Source organism: Linderina pennispora (genome assembly GCF_002104995.1).
Source record: "Linderina pennispora strain ATCC 12442 chromosome Unknown DL89scaffold_1, whole genome shotgun sequence".
NCBI classification, from domain to species: domain Eukaryota; kingdom Fungi; phylum Kickxellomycota; class Kickxellomycetes; order Kickxellales; family Kickxellaceae; genus Linderina; species Linderina pennispora.
This window is the reverse complement of record NW_024468249.1, coordinates 1,152,872-1,168,328: the sequence shown is the minus strand read 5'-3', so window position 1 is coordinate 1,168,328 and position 15,457 is coordinate 1,152,872. Positions and strand designations below refer to the sequence as shown.

Here is a 15,457-nt window from a genome sequence, read left to right as displayed (position 1 = left end):
GAAATTCCCTGCTCATCTAGCTACAAGCGAATCGCTAGTGAGATGGTGCTGACAGGAGAGCATCGTCCACATCAGAGGCTTGGCCAGGAGTGGCATTTCCGTAAAGCCTCGTTTGTATGGCAAACAGAATCTCGGTCAACTTTCGCTTGATGCACGGTTTGTATCTGAATGCAGCCATGCACATGCCCCACTCACACAGTACCCCGGACATTCCTTTTCACTCTTCGCTGCAGTGCGCAATTCCTGTTGCAGATAACAAGCTAGTTGAGTTTCTGCAAACTACACAGCACTTTTCGATCTCCGTTAAGAAAGTGATGCGTAGGTGTGCGTTACACGACAGGATCGAGCCGGTTATTTCGGCACGGCCAAGCCCATCAGAGCGGTGGTTGCCGATTTTAAAAATAAACCAAAACTAAAATTTTCTATTCGTCGAGAGCACCCATTTTTTATAGCAATTAACGCAGGTCGAAACCGCATGTGCATAAGACAATTTGGACATGCTACGCCTCATTGCACGGCGACATTGGGGAGGGAGCATTCTCGTGGAGATGCTGGCAGAAGACGAGCAAGTGGTTTCGCGAAACAAGATGCACACCTGCTTTTCTATGCCAGGTTTTTCCGAAAGGCATATCTGAGGCCATCGCCTGGACCTTTCCCTTCGGCGAGAGGGACGCCCATCGCATGCATCATCCAATTGCAAAGGGTTAAAACAAAACAATTATCGGCACAGTGTGCTATTACCGGCCACCCGTTTCACGCGGATCCGGCTATGTCGCGTGTACGAGAAGGCGATGTCCGCCTGCTGGAGCCGGGCTGAGTCTGCAGTTGTCTTGAGCAATAAAAGGCACGAAAGAGGCGGCTCACCACAGACTCGCATAAATTGGGTCCGATTTTTGAAGATTCCCCTCCCAACTGACAGAGAAAGACGAAAAGCAATCAATTTAAGCACCTCGTGCATATGTGGCCAAAAATGTACATTATTATGTTTTCTCTGCCGGGCCGACCCGTGCATAAAAGTTTTTTTTTTACAATGACGGCGAGTGTGAGGAGGCTGAGAATCCCCAGGAGGGGCGGGACGAGAAATCAAGTCGATGCATGCGCTGCAAAAGTATGCAAGGTATTCCCGCTGCTGGCCCTGCCCAACCACTAAAGAGGCGAAACAGAACGCAAGCATACTCACAATGGCAGCGGTAAGGAATAAGTGGTCTTGCCAACATCAAGTGCGCGCGCCATAGCATTACCCGCATGATTCACATGGTCACGCGGTCTGTAGTTGCCCAGCTCCGTCTGGATTACTTGTTGCTAAAACACATTAGCAATGTTTTGTTGTGCAAAAGCGAACGGAGGATCGCCTGGTGCTCCATGTCGTCATCGGCGATGTGAGCTAGCCATCTGCAAAAACGGCGCGGGTACAGGCTGATTTATTTAGCGTATCTGCCCCTGTACGTAGCCGAAGAGATGCATCTCTATATGCAAGACTATGCATTGCTTAGGACGTAGGATAAATCAGGAGCAACAAAATAGAAAACCGGTTCAAATGCAGACAGACAAAGAGCCTTGCATTCTTCATACAGATCCAAGCACAAGGACCCGTGCCCACCAATGTGGTCGCTCTTGACCTAGACGCAAGAGCAGCACACATTCACACTACGTCCGATTCTTCATGCCCTTGGTTCGGAGATGCACTATGCGGGATCTGCACCGGGGTGTCTGAATTGCAATGCTCGCCCACCTTACCCAGATTGGCTACTGGGCCAAAAGAAGGAATGGGTAGGCGTCTGGCTGCTGCCTATGCAATTGCTACGCGGGGAGGAGCAGAGACAACAGCAACAATCATGCACCAAAAATTGGGAAGAGGATAGTGTGTTTGTCTGAATGTGAAATCTAGCAGAATGTCGAGGCAGCGGGCAATGTGGCTACAGACTGGCGCTGCTACATATGTCAAGGAGACAGAGCAGATGGCCTGAACGGCGGATAGCACAAGGTGTCGTGTGCCTTGTATTTGGCGAAGACAGCCATGGTCCATTTGAGCAGTACTATCTTTGTGGGGTTCGATTTATTTATAAACAACAGGATGATGCAGAATGAAAAAAACAGACAGAAAAGGGGAGAGGATGAGCTCACTCTTCGCTCCATCAGCGCTGGTGCTGGGTGCTGCTCACAAACATTGTCGGCAATCCACTGCCAATCGACGATGCAGCGGCGGCAGCATCGGCAGCCATATATGGCTGGTGCATGACCGGCACGGCCGGGCCGTTAAGAGACACAGGCGACTGGCGGCCGGACATGTGGCTATCCAGAGCGACGCCCAGCGCCGGTGGGATCTCGGAGGCGGCTGTCACCTGGGGAGCAGCAGCTGGGTGAGGAATCGCCGAGAAGGTCGAGATGACCCCGCGGTTTGCGGTTGAGCTGCTCTTGCCCTTGGCAGTAGGCGCAGTCTTCTTGCACGTCGGTCCCTTAGACGTGTGACGGCGGAGTGCATCGGCACGGGCAAACCCACGGTTGCAGTGCAGGCAGATGAAGGGCTTAGCGCCGCTGTGGATCTTCTTGTGGCGCTTCAGATCGTGGTTCCTGCTGAATTTGGCCTCGCACGCATCGCACTCGAACGGGCGCTCGTTGGTGTGCGTCCTCTCATGTGACTTGAGGTTGTACTTGCGCGTGAAGCGCTTGCTGCACTCGGGGTGCGGGCATGTAATCGGGTCGCACTCGTCATCCTTGGTGCCCATGCGCGACTTGCACTGGGCCGGGGAGGCCTTGCGGCGCTTGCCTGTCGATCCGTTGGTCGGGACAGAGTCATCAAAGGCAACAGCCCGCTGCTTGCCACGGCGCTTGGCACTGCCGGCCTTGGTCTGTGCCTGCTCCTTCACGAGGGCACCGCTGTTGGCCAGGTCGTTCGGGTTGACGGCTGATGACATGGGGTAGAGGGGCTCTCCCTCGGTCGACTTGACTTCGTGCAGAGTTGGCAGCCTTCCGCCAGCCGGGGCAGCACCGAAGAAGCTCTCCATCGAGGCGCGCGGGTCCAAGTACTGCATGAAGCTGCCTGGCTGCGGCGGTGGGTGCCCGTTCGAGATGTCCATGTTGAAGCTGTAGTTGGATGCCTTGCTGGTGCCATCGCGGTCGTCCTCCTCGTCAGAGCACTGGGCAGTGAGCGGTGGGGTATCAACCGCCACCGATACCGCGTTAACGTTGCCTAAGCCGAGGGCGTTCTCGCAAGCGCTGACCCGCAGCGATGCACCGGCACTGACCGACCGGTGCGGGAACCCTGGCGCGGTGCTGTAAACCGAGGCAGGCGCCGCCGACATGGGCTTCAGGCCGCTGAGGGTGCTTGCCTTGGCGTTGAGGCCGACTGAAAGCGCAGTATGAAGATTGGGGTCAGCCCGGTACTGCTGCATAATGGCAACGTCGTTCGCTACTGTGCTCGAACCAAGAACAACTGGCATCGGGAAGGGGCTCGGCGGCACAGTAGAGCCTGCAGTGGGGTAGGATGGCCCCAGAGCCGACAATGTTTTCGTTCGCTGGGAAGACGATCTCAAACCGGTACGCGTCGGAGATAGGCAGTGTGCTCGAGACACTGCGGTTGTTGGCTGCGACGTTGCTAGCGACAGCAGTGTTGCTCACCGTGTCAGCGGTGTCCACCACGGACTTGCGGCGGTAGCGGTGCTCGGTCGTACCGTAGCTCTTGCGGCACCGAGTGGTGCGCTTGGCATAGCCAGATGCCCTTGGCGATGAGTCGGCAACGGTATTATCGTAGACAGCAGTCTGGTACTCGCTAGCCTGCGGATACGCCGCAGAGTCGGGCGACCGCAGGGCATTCTGCGAAAACTCGAGCACGTTGGGTGGGGCCGAGTTGACCGAGCCCATGGACACAGACAGCGAGCCCGGCGGCATCCCAGGCATCCCAACGGGGCTAGCGCTTGTAGAAGCAATAACCGCAGCAGCGGCAGCAGCAACTGCAGCAGCGGCGTTGGCGCTGGCATTGACGTTGGGGCTGTGGTTCTGGGTTGGTGTGTACATCTGTGACGGACAGGCTGACATCTCAACATCAAACTGTGTGGCTCCCTGTGGTGGGAAGGATGTGGCCGAGACAGGTGTAGACGGAACAAGACCCACGTTGAACTGCGATGGCATTGGGGCTGCATAGTCGCTGAACTCGCCAAAGTTGTTGTGGTTAAGCAGCGTGAGCGCATGAGAGTCAAAGATTGCCGGCGGCCCAGCGTCTCTGGACTGGCTCTGGTAGGCGAATGAAAGATCTAGATGGAGAGCGGTGCAAAGCATGGTTAGCGAAAAAGGTTAAATAAAGACTGACGGAAATTAATGCGAAAAAAAGTCAGTTGCAGAAAGAAGTTGTGAAATAGGTTGAAAGATGGTGGCCAGCTGCCAGGGACGGCAGGTTAAATAGAACGCAGGTCGTGAGGGGGAGTAGGGAGGGAGAGGCTAAAGCGATCTTAAAATTCATCCTGCGTCTCGAGTTATACACCCCAAATGCTCAATACTCAGGACCAGCGCCGGTACCGACTCACCAGGGGTAAAAACGAGTGCGAACAAATCCTTCCCTGCTTTTTCCTCGAAATAAAGTAGAGGTCGTGTTTGGGGAGGGTCGGCTTACAGGGGGGGATGGGCGAGAAACGTATGTGCAGGTTGGCCAAGAAAGGCAATCAATTAACGCAGCATACTTATTGCAACATGGGCACTCCAGACGAAGCTGGTCTTTTGGAGGCACTTTTTTCGCAAGGGTGGATTCTCTCCCCCGACTCTATTTACGATACAAAATAGGACATACAGAATTGGCGATCCAGAGCAAAGGAGGGGAGTGTAGGGTCAAGACGAGTTAGCCGAAGCCCGCCTGGCGATCCATCACTGAGCTGGCTCCATAAACAAGAGCTCCCGGGCGGGATAGATGGAGCAGATCATGCGCAAGCGGTTGGGTCTCTCACTAGCCGACCCTGAAATTAGCCAGTGAATTGCAGGGTTCGTCAGGGCAGATTTCTGTCCCCTGGCCGTCACTGGCTAGCACCTGTAAAGCCGCACACACACTTTCATCATTCACACACTCGATAGGAGACAACCGACATGCATAGCAATCGCCGAAATGTGCACAATGTGGCCAGGTCAGGGGAAGTTGGGTGCACATATCCAGTTATTTTCTGCTGCCAGCGCTGGTGGAAACGGGGGAGCGGGGCGTGACGGCGAAGCAATACGTTGGTCAGGAGAGACCCAGCCATACGAGCCCCAGTTACGATTGTAGCGCACAACAGCAGCATATTTGAACAACTGGAAAAGGGGGCCGTGGCGAATCCCTGGAGTGCAAACAGCTGTGGAATAGAGTATCTGAGTCAAATGATCATGGCAGACACTAGACAGGGCAAAGCGATGGGAGAGTCAATGGGAGGAGGGGGAGGTGGGATTCAGCATTGCATATAGCGAACAATAGGCCCGGGAAAGCAGGTACAGTGAGAGGGGGAGACGAGGGTGGCGAGCCAATAGAAGGAATTGGGCAGAAACTAGTAACTTACCAACTGGGGGGACATTGCTCGGGTACGAGCTGACAGGACCCGAGGTGGTCGCTCCGACGTAGAGTGGCGGCGTAACAAGCGTGTTTGATGGGACGGACGACACAGCAGAACCGCCGCTGGCAGGGAATGTCGAGTAGGAGGAAGACATTGGCGTCATGGAGGTGACGCAATGAGACTCGCACCCCGAGCCCTGCAGCGTGCCCGGCTGGTAAAGCGACTGGCACGGCGTCTGCGAGGCGCTCTGGGTGTTGGAGTCGAGGGTCATCAGTGCAAACGATGCCGACGCCTCGGACCCAAGCGACTGCGACTTCACTGCGCCGTGGTGCGACTGCGGATACCCACCCGAGGTCGCACCGCCATCGATGTTGTGGTATGACGAGGCCGAGTCAGTGGCACCCACGTCCATCGGGTACAGATCGTTCTGGCTTGCAGCCGAAAGATGGTACATTCCTGTGGAGTCCATTACGAATGTAGTTTCCGGTTGTGTGAATGGGTGTAGAGTACAGAAGATATGAATGGAGGTAGGTGAGAGAAAGTAATAGTGCGAAATAAAGGGTTAATTATTTCTGCAGCCAGAAGAAGGGGGGAGCTGGTGAAATAAGGGCTGGCTCCAGGCGAGATCTAGAATAAATGGCCTAGCGATGTGGTGCCAGCTGATGTAACTTGGAATTAGCTTAGCCGAAGCGGTTTTGAAGCGAGGAAAAATAAAACCGGAATGGATAAACTACTTCGTGATTGAGATGATGGATGTGATGGCAATGGTGACAGGGCAAATTGATGCGGGCGGGGTGTGTGCTAGATTCCACCCTCGCGCAGTAAATGGAAGCAAAGGAGCGGTCTCAACAGGCCGGAGGAAGAGGGGTAGTAGTGGCCGGTGGGGCAGGGAGCAGGACAGGCTGGGATAATATGATGGCTAGTAATAAAATATGGACAAGCCAGCCTTTGGTAGCAATGAAAGCGCTTAAGTAGTAGAATGGGCTTTTGGAGGCTGTTCAAGGGGGTTAGAAGTAAAAGAATAGAGGGGAAGTTTGTTTTGCAGAGCAAATTCGATGAGGGGAGAGGAAGAGTCCATCGTGGCGCCGGGCGACACAACTTTATATAGCCGTGGCCCTTGCTAGAGGCGAACCCCTGCGACAAGAGACAGCAGTGGGGAGGGTAGCCTGCTCCAGCATTTTTCGCAACAAAAACATTTGGTGCATTTGGGCCATAGAGGCAACATAGCCCGGCAAGTGGGGGACGGCGAAAAACAGAGGGGAGCCGTGGTGTTCATAACCCTGATATTGGACCCGGTCATGGACATGGGGGGTGCCGTTCTCTTGCTGAATAGCAGCGTGCAAAAAGAGCGCTCCTGCCGAAAGGGGGTGGGTGATAACCCGTGCCTAATTTTTCTTTATTCGTGCTTTTTTCCTCGCATTTACATGGTCTGCCGTTTTTTCTTATTTCGCCAGAGCTGATTTTATTTTTGCGCCTTGTACAAGGCACATTTGCGTGTCCATATATGGCAGCTGGGACAACAATATAATGGCCCATTTTGCATGTAGCGGTTCGACTAAAATGGCCACAGCAAAGGCAACAAAGGGGGCGGACGAGAAAGCGAGAGGCGAAACACCACAACAAAAAGAAATCACCAAAACGCAACCCGCCTGGCAGCAGCGACAACGCACGTCAGAAGAGAAACAAAAAACGAGACCGCATTGCACAAGGCCAGATTATGCGGGTTGGGCCACCTTGGGATCTCGTAGTGGCAGTCTGGAGGATACACGGGGCGGGCTGAGCGGGTGTGGGTGAACTTGGTGGATAATGTTCTTTTTGTCGAGTTCTAGCGTGGCCCAAGACACCTCACATAGCCTCTGCAATACCAAGAAGCCCTGCCTGCGCACGAGCTCCAGGTGTATTTATGTAATCAGGTATGGCGGCGCATCTGTATTCCACGTATCCTTTGGTGCTGCAAAGTAGAGTTCAAAGATACCAAGAATCGGTGCTTGTGCTCAGAGTTCCAAAACTCGGCCTCCTCCGATTCGGCGTGTGCGAGCACATAGCGAACAGCCCCATAGTACCACATGCGATACCACTATCCCTCTGGGTCCAATTTCGCACAGGAGGGTATTGGGACGTTGTGTATTTGGTGTGTCGCTTCTCCCTTGCAAACAACGCAGAGTAAATTTGAACGTACTATTCCACCATGTTTTCGTGGGCTTCATTTTGATATTCATATTCAGCGGACCTATTAGAACTATCTCTGCCAAGGCTTCCCCTTCCCATGCCAGAACAAGGAACAATTAGACGATGTTGCCATTGGGTATTAGCCAGCAACTTTTTTCGCAGTCGCACTATCCTCATAAACCACGCATATTGGGTGTATCGCGCAAAAATGAAGAAAACCCCTGCCAAATTTTAACCAGACGACAACGGCCAGTAGAACCCACGGGGAGGAACATTGGCCAGCGCTTGTCCTGCTGCTGTCAACAAGAGAGAGAGCCAGAAACCAAAACAAAAAACCTGTCCCAAGACACAAAGACGGCCTCCTTGGCTCGACAATCGGCCCCCGTCGCCCAAAAGACGGTCAATGGCTCACAACAACTGTTGATTCACCTAGACACGTACAGGCTTTACAGGACACTCCGCTGCCCTCGTAACCGTTCCCCCTAGCACAGATTACCTTTTGTATAGGCAGAATATGCATGTTGCTTTCATGGCCCTGTGTTTATCTTTTGCACAATAATGTGCGTCATTTATGGAGTGAAAGGCAGTGCTAGAAGGGAAGCCAAACAAGCTGGGTATGGGCTCTGGACAAAATAGTCCCGTATAGTGATAGAGGGTGTATGTTTGAATTATTTCAAAGCACAGCGCATTGTTAATGTCTAGCATTCGGAAATATTCAAAGACAAGTGGAAAAAATATTGAGCAGCCCAACGTACATGGCATATTCCACGTGATGAGCATATGCGATCATATGCGACTTGTCACGGTAGCACCAGCCAGACCATGTATGATAGACAGGTTACTGTTAGAGTTTGTTGGGCATGGCGATTGCTGTGGTGATGGGACCATCCTCTGTGCTTGGAGGGGGCTGGCTGTGAAAAGCAAATTCGCCGGAACGGCTGGGCGGGGTTTAAGGATACCCCTGCCTGCCAAGCAAAACACTAGCAGGGCCAGGATGATTTTCTTTATTTTCTCCAGGAGAAAATAGAGCCGCTAGTTGCTGGGTATTTGGCAAATAGAGATAGAGCTGTTTTAGGCGTGGACCTGCCCTTTGTCGCCTGCTGGGTTTATTTTATTCTGCAAGTGTCGGGCACCGAGGACAAGAGCCAGCGACCATCTTTTCTTCCCCCTTTTTCGACCGGCATTGCATGGGTGAGCAAATAGTGCGAGCTGAGGTGCATGGCCGGGCACAATTGCCCGCAGGTATGTCAAACTCGCCCCTTGGTGGACTAATAAGGTCATATTAAAATCTCGACCGTCAACAACCATGCATGTGCTGGGTAATTTTTTCAAGCTGGGCTCGTCCCTCACTGTTGCTTGGAGGCGAAAGGCTCGTTATTGTATGCTGGTGCAGCTTCGCTATGTCTAGTAACAATTAGACATGGGCGGCACAATTGCAATAATAAAATGGCTCCTGCCTTTGTTTTAACAAGCAGGCTGTGGTTGGGTTTTGACAACATTTTGGCTCCTCTTTTTCTGACCCGCTCCGTGCATCCTTGGCGGCAAAACTAGCTGCACGAAGAATCGCAAAACGGGAAAGCTCAGGCGCCACTCTGGCTATACCCTCCCCCCAGCAAATAGCATTGCTCTGACGATCGTTTGCCGAATAGGCCTCGTTCCTTCTTCATGCTACGTGTGCTAATTTTGACATACATGTTTGCTGTTGTGGTCATGCCAGCCTGGTGATAAGCAGCATGCATGGGCACATATCCATTTTTTCACACAGTCCGGCATCATAGGTTAGTCTGGCCAGGATCAGCGACATGCAGTGGAGTGCCTTTGGGGGGAGAGCAGGTGTGCTGCTGTCAATTGATCATGGGGTGAGCAGGCACGCTTGTTGGCGAAAAAGCGACGATTCAGCATTGCAACAAAGGCCAGGAGCGTTGTCAGCTGGTCGCAAGGCTGGACCGCCAGTCCTGGACCAGGTCCTGGGCCGCCGGAGGAAAAGTCATAGGCAGACCTCCGTCGATCAGCAGCAACAGGGCAGGCATGCAAATCACGATGCCGAGTCACTGATGATGGTGATTGGTAATTTGATCAGCTAATAATCTCTATAAGCTCCAGCCTTGCTTATTTTCTGAATTCCCAGCTCGCTCGAGGCCCGTGGCAATGCAGCTTTACTCTCTTCTTGCAGGCGAAATTCAGCATTCTTTTATTTTCTTTTCATAGCCAATTCGGCAGCGGAACTACAGAGACACTATGTTTGGAAGGGTTCTTTCGACGTTTGCTGGACCTCGCACGAGCGGACTTGCAGCGCGCATTGGCAGCTGCACGCCAGCAGGCAGCATCATGTCCAGGTCAGTATTTGCATATTGTGCTGTGAGAGGGAGTGATTTTATAATGCATCGTTTGAGACCGTACAATGAGGGGATCTCCCCCGCCCGCTGTCCCTTGGCAGGATCTTGGGCTCTGGTCGGCGGGGCCGCGTATAGTCATAAAATTGCGAAAAAAAAAGGCCATGACAAAGGATAAGCTGCGCCATTTGGGGCGAAGGAGGGAGGTGGCAGGATGCTGTGCAGGATCAAGTGTGTATTGCAAATACGAAGCACCGAGGGGGCAGCCACGACTGGAGCGGCAAAAGGAGGTTGAGGCGTGGGTGTTCAATGATGCTTCATAGAGCTTGGACACAAGGGTGAAATCCCAGCGGGTGGGCAGAAACAAAAAAACGTAAAATTGGGACCGGGCCTTTTCTCCTTCTTCGTTCTCCTGGATGGCTCTAGGAGGGCGCGGAGAGTGTCTCGCAAGGGGGGTGGAGCGAATGTTTTATTTCTTTGCCACATGCTTAGAACAATTGTCGTGGTTCGAATGTGCAGCTAATAACATGCAAGTGTACTAACAAAGCGGGCAAAAATGGGCCATGCACGTTATATTTAGGTTGGACGGTGGCGCAACCGGCGGCTGGGTGGCGGATGCCTGGTGAGCATTGGCGCGCTGCAGGTGCGCTGGCGGACGTACGGAAACGAGTACCAGCCGAGCAACCTGAAGCGCAAGAGACGGCACGGGTTCCTGAGCCGGCTGCGCACCAAGGACGGGACGGCGGGTGCTGACCCGTCGCAAGCTCAAGGGGCGCAAGTTCCTGTCGCACTAAACAGCTTTATGCTTTTCGGAAATACATGACTAGCAAAGGGAGAGGTGGAAATACATGTCAGGCATTGTAGTACATGGACCAGGCCGAGTCGCCCACGACCGAGTGGAGGCCAGGAAATGCGCTTCTTGATCCACGCCTTGACCGACTCGGTGCTCGGCCCGGCAATGCGCACAGGCGACGCCCTCGATGCCGCGCTCGCAGACCTCGGAGACCGACCAGCGGACCTCCGACTCGTCGACATCCACGCCGCACGCATTGGGGCGGAACGGCCTGATGCGCTGCACGCTGTGTTCGTCACGGAACACCCGAGCAATGTGCTCGACCTGCTTCCCCAGCACCAGAAGATACGCAAACACATCGACATTATGCAGGCGGTCAAGCGCCCCCATGTGTTTCTCCAGCAGCAGCGCATCGCGCACAATCACCGTGCCCTGTGTCTCGACGACATTGACGCTCAGGTACTTGTCGAACGCCCAGCGCTCGCCGCGGCTCATCCGGCCGCTGGTCATCCAGTCCAGCAGCACCAGCGACGCCGATTCCTGCATATGCACCATTTGGCGCTGGTTGTACTTGGCGCTTTCGAAGCACGTCACGGGGTCCGGCAGCAAGCACACCAGCGCGTTGCTGTGCACAGTCACAATCAATGTCTGGTATGTCTGGCCGATGTCGAATTTGCCCTCGTTCCGCGGGTTCTTCAGGTACGAGGGCGGGCGGCCGGGCCGGTACCGGTAGACCTTGGTCGAGCCCTGCGTGAGCAGGAGAAGCGCTGTGCCGGGGTGTGCGTGCACGTCGACGTGGATTTGGTCCCCGTGGACGATCCCGCCGCCGTACGAGAGAATGTAGCTGACGGCCGGCAGAAGCTGCGTGGTGCCGGGCACAGCCTCGGGCGACAGCAGCTTGAGCGGATATGCAGATGACAGCGACTGGTGCACCCGCCCGGCAATAACTTTGCAGTCGATTTTGCCTTCTCCGGGCCGTGGCATTATTGTGAGATTTTGCTAAGAGGCTTTGAAAAATAGACAAGAAAGAAGAGGGAGAAAGAGGTTAGAGAAGCACACCCCGAAGCACTGGGCGGGGGCTTTTGTTAGAGCCACATGATAAAAGGCCGGGGATCGTTAATCACTCGGTCTCGTCTGAGCGACCGTCGCTGTCGCCCTCATCTTCGTCGCCCGCGTTATCTCCCTCATCGCCATCGGGCTCCTCCTCTTCCTTCTCACCAGCAAACTTCTTCTGGCGCTTCCGCTCGTTCCAGTTCAAGCAGCGGCTCAGACTCGCCATCCAGTCCTGGGTCTGCGACTGCGATGCACAGACAGTCGGCAGGGGGTACTTTGACGCGGTGATCTGGATATGGTCGCCGCGCCGCAGCTCAATGCGATGGCGGCCGTCAAACGACGCCCAGGCGGTGTTTCTGCTGTCGGGCGGCAACACCACCCGGACCACCATCGAGTCCGGGAGCAGCATCGGCCGGAACGATAGCGTGTGCGGGCAGATTGGCGTCACCATGATGGCCGGGATCTCCGGGTGCACCAGCGAGCCGCCGGCCGCCAGACTGTACGCTGTGGAGCCCGTCGGCGTCGCCAGGCACAGGCCGTCGGCCTCGACCGTGGTCAGGTGGTTGCCGTCGCCGTACAGCTCGATCTGCGACAGATACGGGCTCGGCCCGCGGTCCACCACCAGCTCGTTGAGCACCTGGAAGCTCTCGCCGCGCCGCCACGCCCGCTTCGCCTTGCCCTGGTACGCCTGCGGCACGTCCTCCCACTCGGACTCGGGCAGGTCCAGCGGCTCCGGCGGCACAAACACCGGCTCGTCGCATTTAATGCCGTCGGGGGATTGGTGCACGTGACGTCGCCCCCCGCGTCTCCGCACCCGCACCGAGCCGTCTGAGCTGGCCTCGGTGCTGCGCCGTCTCCGCCGCTCCTTCTTGGTTCCGCTAAACGACCTCGTCGGCTTGGCTATTTTGCCCGAGGCCACCTCGGCTGAGCACAGCTCCTCGCCGCCGCGAATGCCCCGGGTGGCGGTCTCGTGGTCGATGGCGCGGTTGCAGTCGGCTGCATCGGCCAGCACATTGGCTGCTTCTGCATCGGCGGCGTCGGCCAGACGGTAGACAGTGCAGGTGAACCGCATGCGCAGGTTGATGCGCACGCCCGCGTGGATGGCCGACGCCAGGACGCGGCGCGCGTGGTGGTGGTCAAACACTGTCAGGAAGCCCAAGGAGCCCAAATGGAAGGGAATGATCGGCGGCACCGTCCTCTGGAACAGCCACGACGTATACAGGACCGTGCCGTCGCCGCCCAGCGTGACCACAAAATCAAACATCTCCGGGTGCTCGGCACACAATTCCATGGTCCAGTACTGCAGGCCAGCGAATCTCGCAAAGCGCTGCAGATGGAACCGCCGCTGCTGCGCCAGCCGCTCCTCGACAAACACCGACAGGCCCTGCTCCAGAAGCCAGAGCGCCAGGTCGCGCGTCAGGCTCACCAGCCCCGTGTCGTTGGGCTTGGTCACGATCATGATCCGCCGCACTCGCCCCACCTGCACCACCGTGCGGCCAATCCGCTTCGACACTTCCCGCACGCTCACCGCCGTCTCCACCAGCCCCACCGTCGGCGTCTCCGACCCGCGGCCCAGCTCATGCGCGCTCTGCATAAGATTACGTGCTGCATGTGTCACCATGGCCGCGCTTGACGATGACGACTTGCGGCCCAGCAATGTCGATGAGCTTGGCGGCGACTGCCGCTCATTGCTTATAACCAGCTGCTCCAGCTGCTGCTCCACCACCCGCATTGAAAGCCCTGGCTTGTCGTCTGCTTCTTCTTCCTCCACCGGTGGTGACGACACTGTGGCCCGGCGCGACAGACACGGGTGGAGCGCGCACTGCCCGACACCGATCGGATTGGTCACCGTCAGGCTGTCGGTCTCTTTGATGAACTTGTCGCCCAGCGTCTCGGTCATGTCGCTTGTCGAGCTGCCGCTCCACTCGAGCTGTGACGAAGCTGGCTGTGCGGACATTTGGTGATTCAGAAGCAATAAGAGTAAGACAAATACAAAAAAAGGGATTACTAATGGTGAGAGGAGAGGAGAGTTTGCGTGTGGAGCGAGGAAGACTACTGCCAAAAAAAAAAAAAAAAAAAAAAAGCCAGCCACAAGAAAAACAAGACACCGCGTGCTCGCTTCGCATGGGACGGGGATCCAAAAACAAGTGCAAAACAAAAAATTCTGGTATTTCAAAGCTGCGGTTTCGAAATACCAAAGAAATTAAAAAAACAAAGCCAGCACTGAGAAGCACAGGTCACGATAAGAGCTTGCGATGACGAGAAATGGAGAATATTACTACGAAATACTAAAAAGAAAAGTTGGCGAAAACGAGAAGAGCCTAGGCGGTCTTTGGCGGCACCGTCGGCACAACCGTACCGGTAGGCGATGCACTGGACGGCAGACTTGGATTCGATTGCCGCAGCTTGTCGGCGCCAATAATGCTTGCGCGGTTGCGCGCCTTCTCGGACGTCGGCGCCAGCAGCTCCTTGATCGGCAGGGCCTTGGACGCCTCCGTATTAGCCCGCCTGGCAGCCTGCGGCAACGACGCGCGCGACGCGCCCAATGCACTCCCCACTGGGCGCTCCTCCTCCTCGTGGACAGTCACGTTGCTGTCGGCGCTAGCCGAAGGCTCCTCGGGGATGGCCAGCTCGTCCTGCGCTGTGCGGATGGCCTTCTCCAGGTAGTCGGCGTAGCTCTGGTATTTGATCAGCTCCTTCAGAATGTACTGCGCCTTGCGCTCCCAGTTGGAGAACGCGCGCTGGTGCTGCTGCGTGCGCGCAAAGAACCGCTCGTCAATGCTGCCCTGCACCTTCTTGTGCGCCACCAGCTCGTCCTCCAGGTACGCAATGTGGTGCAGCAGCGACCCGAGCTGACTCGACTCGTCCAGCTCCGACCGCTGCATCGGGTTGGTGGGCGGCGTCCACTCCAGAATGCTCGCATTGCGGCTCGCTTCGCGCTCCTCGGCCACCCGGCGCTCCTCGGCCGCCCGCTCGGCCACCGTCGGCTCTTCGCCGCGCTCCAGCCGTGCCTCGCGCTCCTCAAGCCGCAGCGCAAAGTCGCCGGTGTTGTCCCACCCATACTCCATGTTGTATACACCGCCGATCATATACGGGGCCTTGGACTCGCGTGCTGCCCAGTAGTTGCAGGCAGCCACCCAGTCCCGCAGCTCCACCTCCGACGCCGTCTGAAACAGATACACGCCGCCGCTCGGCAGCTGCAAGGCAAACACGTGCGGCCGCGACCGCGAATAGCCCGGCGGCGGCATCATCTGAGTCAGCGTGTGGCGTAGCGACACCGAGCCGAGCTGCAGCGACGTGTCGGTCAGCTCGCGGCCGTCCGGGTGCCCGCCGTGGCGCCCGTCCATCTTGTACATGGCCACGGTCCCGCGGTCCACCGACACGTAGCACGTGCGCCACGACCGCTGTGACGCCTTCTTGCCCGAGCGCTCAAACAAGTGCTTGCGCACCAGTACGCCCGACCGGATGAACCGGTTCTCGATCGGTGACCGCATGCACGACGCGTATGTTCCCCCGAACACCCCCATCGACGCGGACGACGGCGACGCCCGCACTGCATTGAACCCCAGCATCGACGTGCCCGACCGCCGCATCGCCTCGCC

At 56.1% G+C, this 15,457-nt stretch overlaps 6 protein-coding genes across 6 annotated transcripts; 1 reads left to right on the top strand and 5 right to left on the bottom strand.

The window, feature by feature from the left end:
* Positions 1-2,465: 2,465 nt before the first annotated feature.
* Positions 2,466-2,675, bottom strand: DL89DRAFT_203700 (uncharacterized protein; the record flags this gene model as incomplete). The annotated part of the gene is made up of 1 exon (XM_040884036.1): positions 2,466-2,675. A coding segment is annotated over one exon (210 nt), but the record flags the coding sequence as incomplete, so codon positions are not given.
* A 2,557-nt stretch (positions 2,676-5,232) lies between these two features.
* DL89DRAFT_8765 (uncharacterized protein) lies at positions 5,233-6,142 on the bottom strand. Its single transcript, XM_040892194.1, has 2 exons — positions 5,514-6,142; positions 5,233-5,353 (listed from the first exon to the last, which is right to left on the bottom strand). The coding sequence occupies exons 1-2, from the start codon at positions 5,974-5,976 to the stop codon at positions 5,334-5,336; spliced, it is 483 nt and encodes a 160-aa protein (XP_040747274.1). The 5' UTR covers positions 5,977-6,142; the 3' UTR covers positions 5,233-5,333.
* A 3,574-nt stretch (positions 6,143-9,716) lies between these two features.
* On the top strand, positions 9,717-10,845 carry DL89DRAFT_264044 (uncharacterized protein; the record flags this gene model as incomplete). The annotated part of the gene is given in 4 exon segments (XM_040886081.1): positions 9,717-9,723; positions 10,590-10,617; positions 10,637-10,717; positions 10,743-10,845. 4 exon segments carry the CDS (start codon positions 9,717-9,719, stop codon positions 10,801-10,803), a joined length of 177 nt encoding a protein of 58 aa, XP_040747273.1. The 3' UTR covers positions 10,804-10,845.
* A 350-nt stretch (positions 10,846-11,195) lies between these two features.
* On the bottom strand, positions 11,196-11,744 carry DL89DRAFT_219021 (UreD-domain-containing protein; the record flags this gene model as incomplete). The annotated part of the gene is made up of 1 exon (XM_040884364.1): positions 11,196-11,744. A coding segment is annotated over one exon (549 nt), but the record flags the coding sequence as incomplete, so codon positions are not given.
* Positions 11,745-11,922: 178 nt separating this feature from the next.
* Positions 11,923-13,449, bottom strand: DL89DRAFT_273656 (ATP-NAD kinase; the record flags this gene model as incomplete). The annotated part of the gene is made up of 3 exons (XM_040889090.1): positions 11,923-12,093; positions 12,115-12,543; positions 12,868-13,449. 3 exons carry the CDS (start codon positions 13,447-13,449, stop codon positions 11,923-11,925), a joined length of 1,182 nt encoding a protein of 393 aa, XP_040747271.1.
* A 1,456-nt stretch (positions 13,450-14,905) lies between these two features.
* Positions 14,906-15,349, bottom strand: DL89DRAFT_219862 (PH domain-like protein; the record flags this gene model as incomplete). Its single annotated transcript, XM_040884419.1, has 1 exon — positions 14,906-15,349. A coding segment is annotated over one exon (444 nt), but the record flags the coding sequence as incomplete, so codon positions are not given.
* Between the last annotated feature and the right edge of the window lie 108 nt (positions 15,350-15,457).

What these genes read in the sequence shown, in the direction of transcription:
- DL89DRAFT_8765 (XM_040892194.1), bottom strand. Translation starts at nt 5,976, where the DNA reads ATGGACTCCACAGGAATGTACCATCTTTCGGCTGCAAGCCAGAACGAT. An exon ending in GAGCAATGTCCCCCCAGTTG is followed by an intron (nt 5,354 to 5,513) that starts GTAAGTTACTAG and finishes TGCCCTGTCTAG; the next exon opens with TGTCTGCCATGATCATTTGA.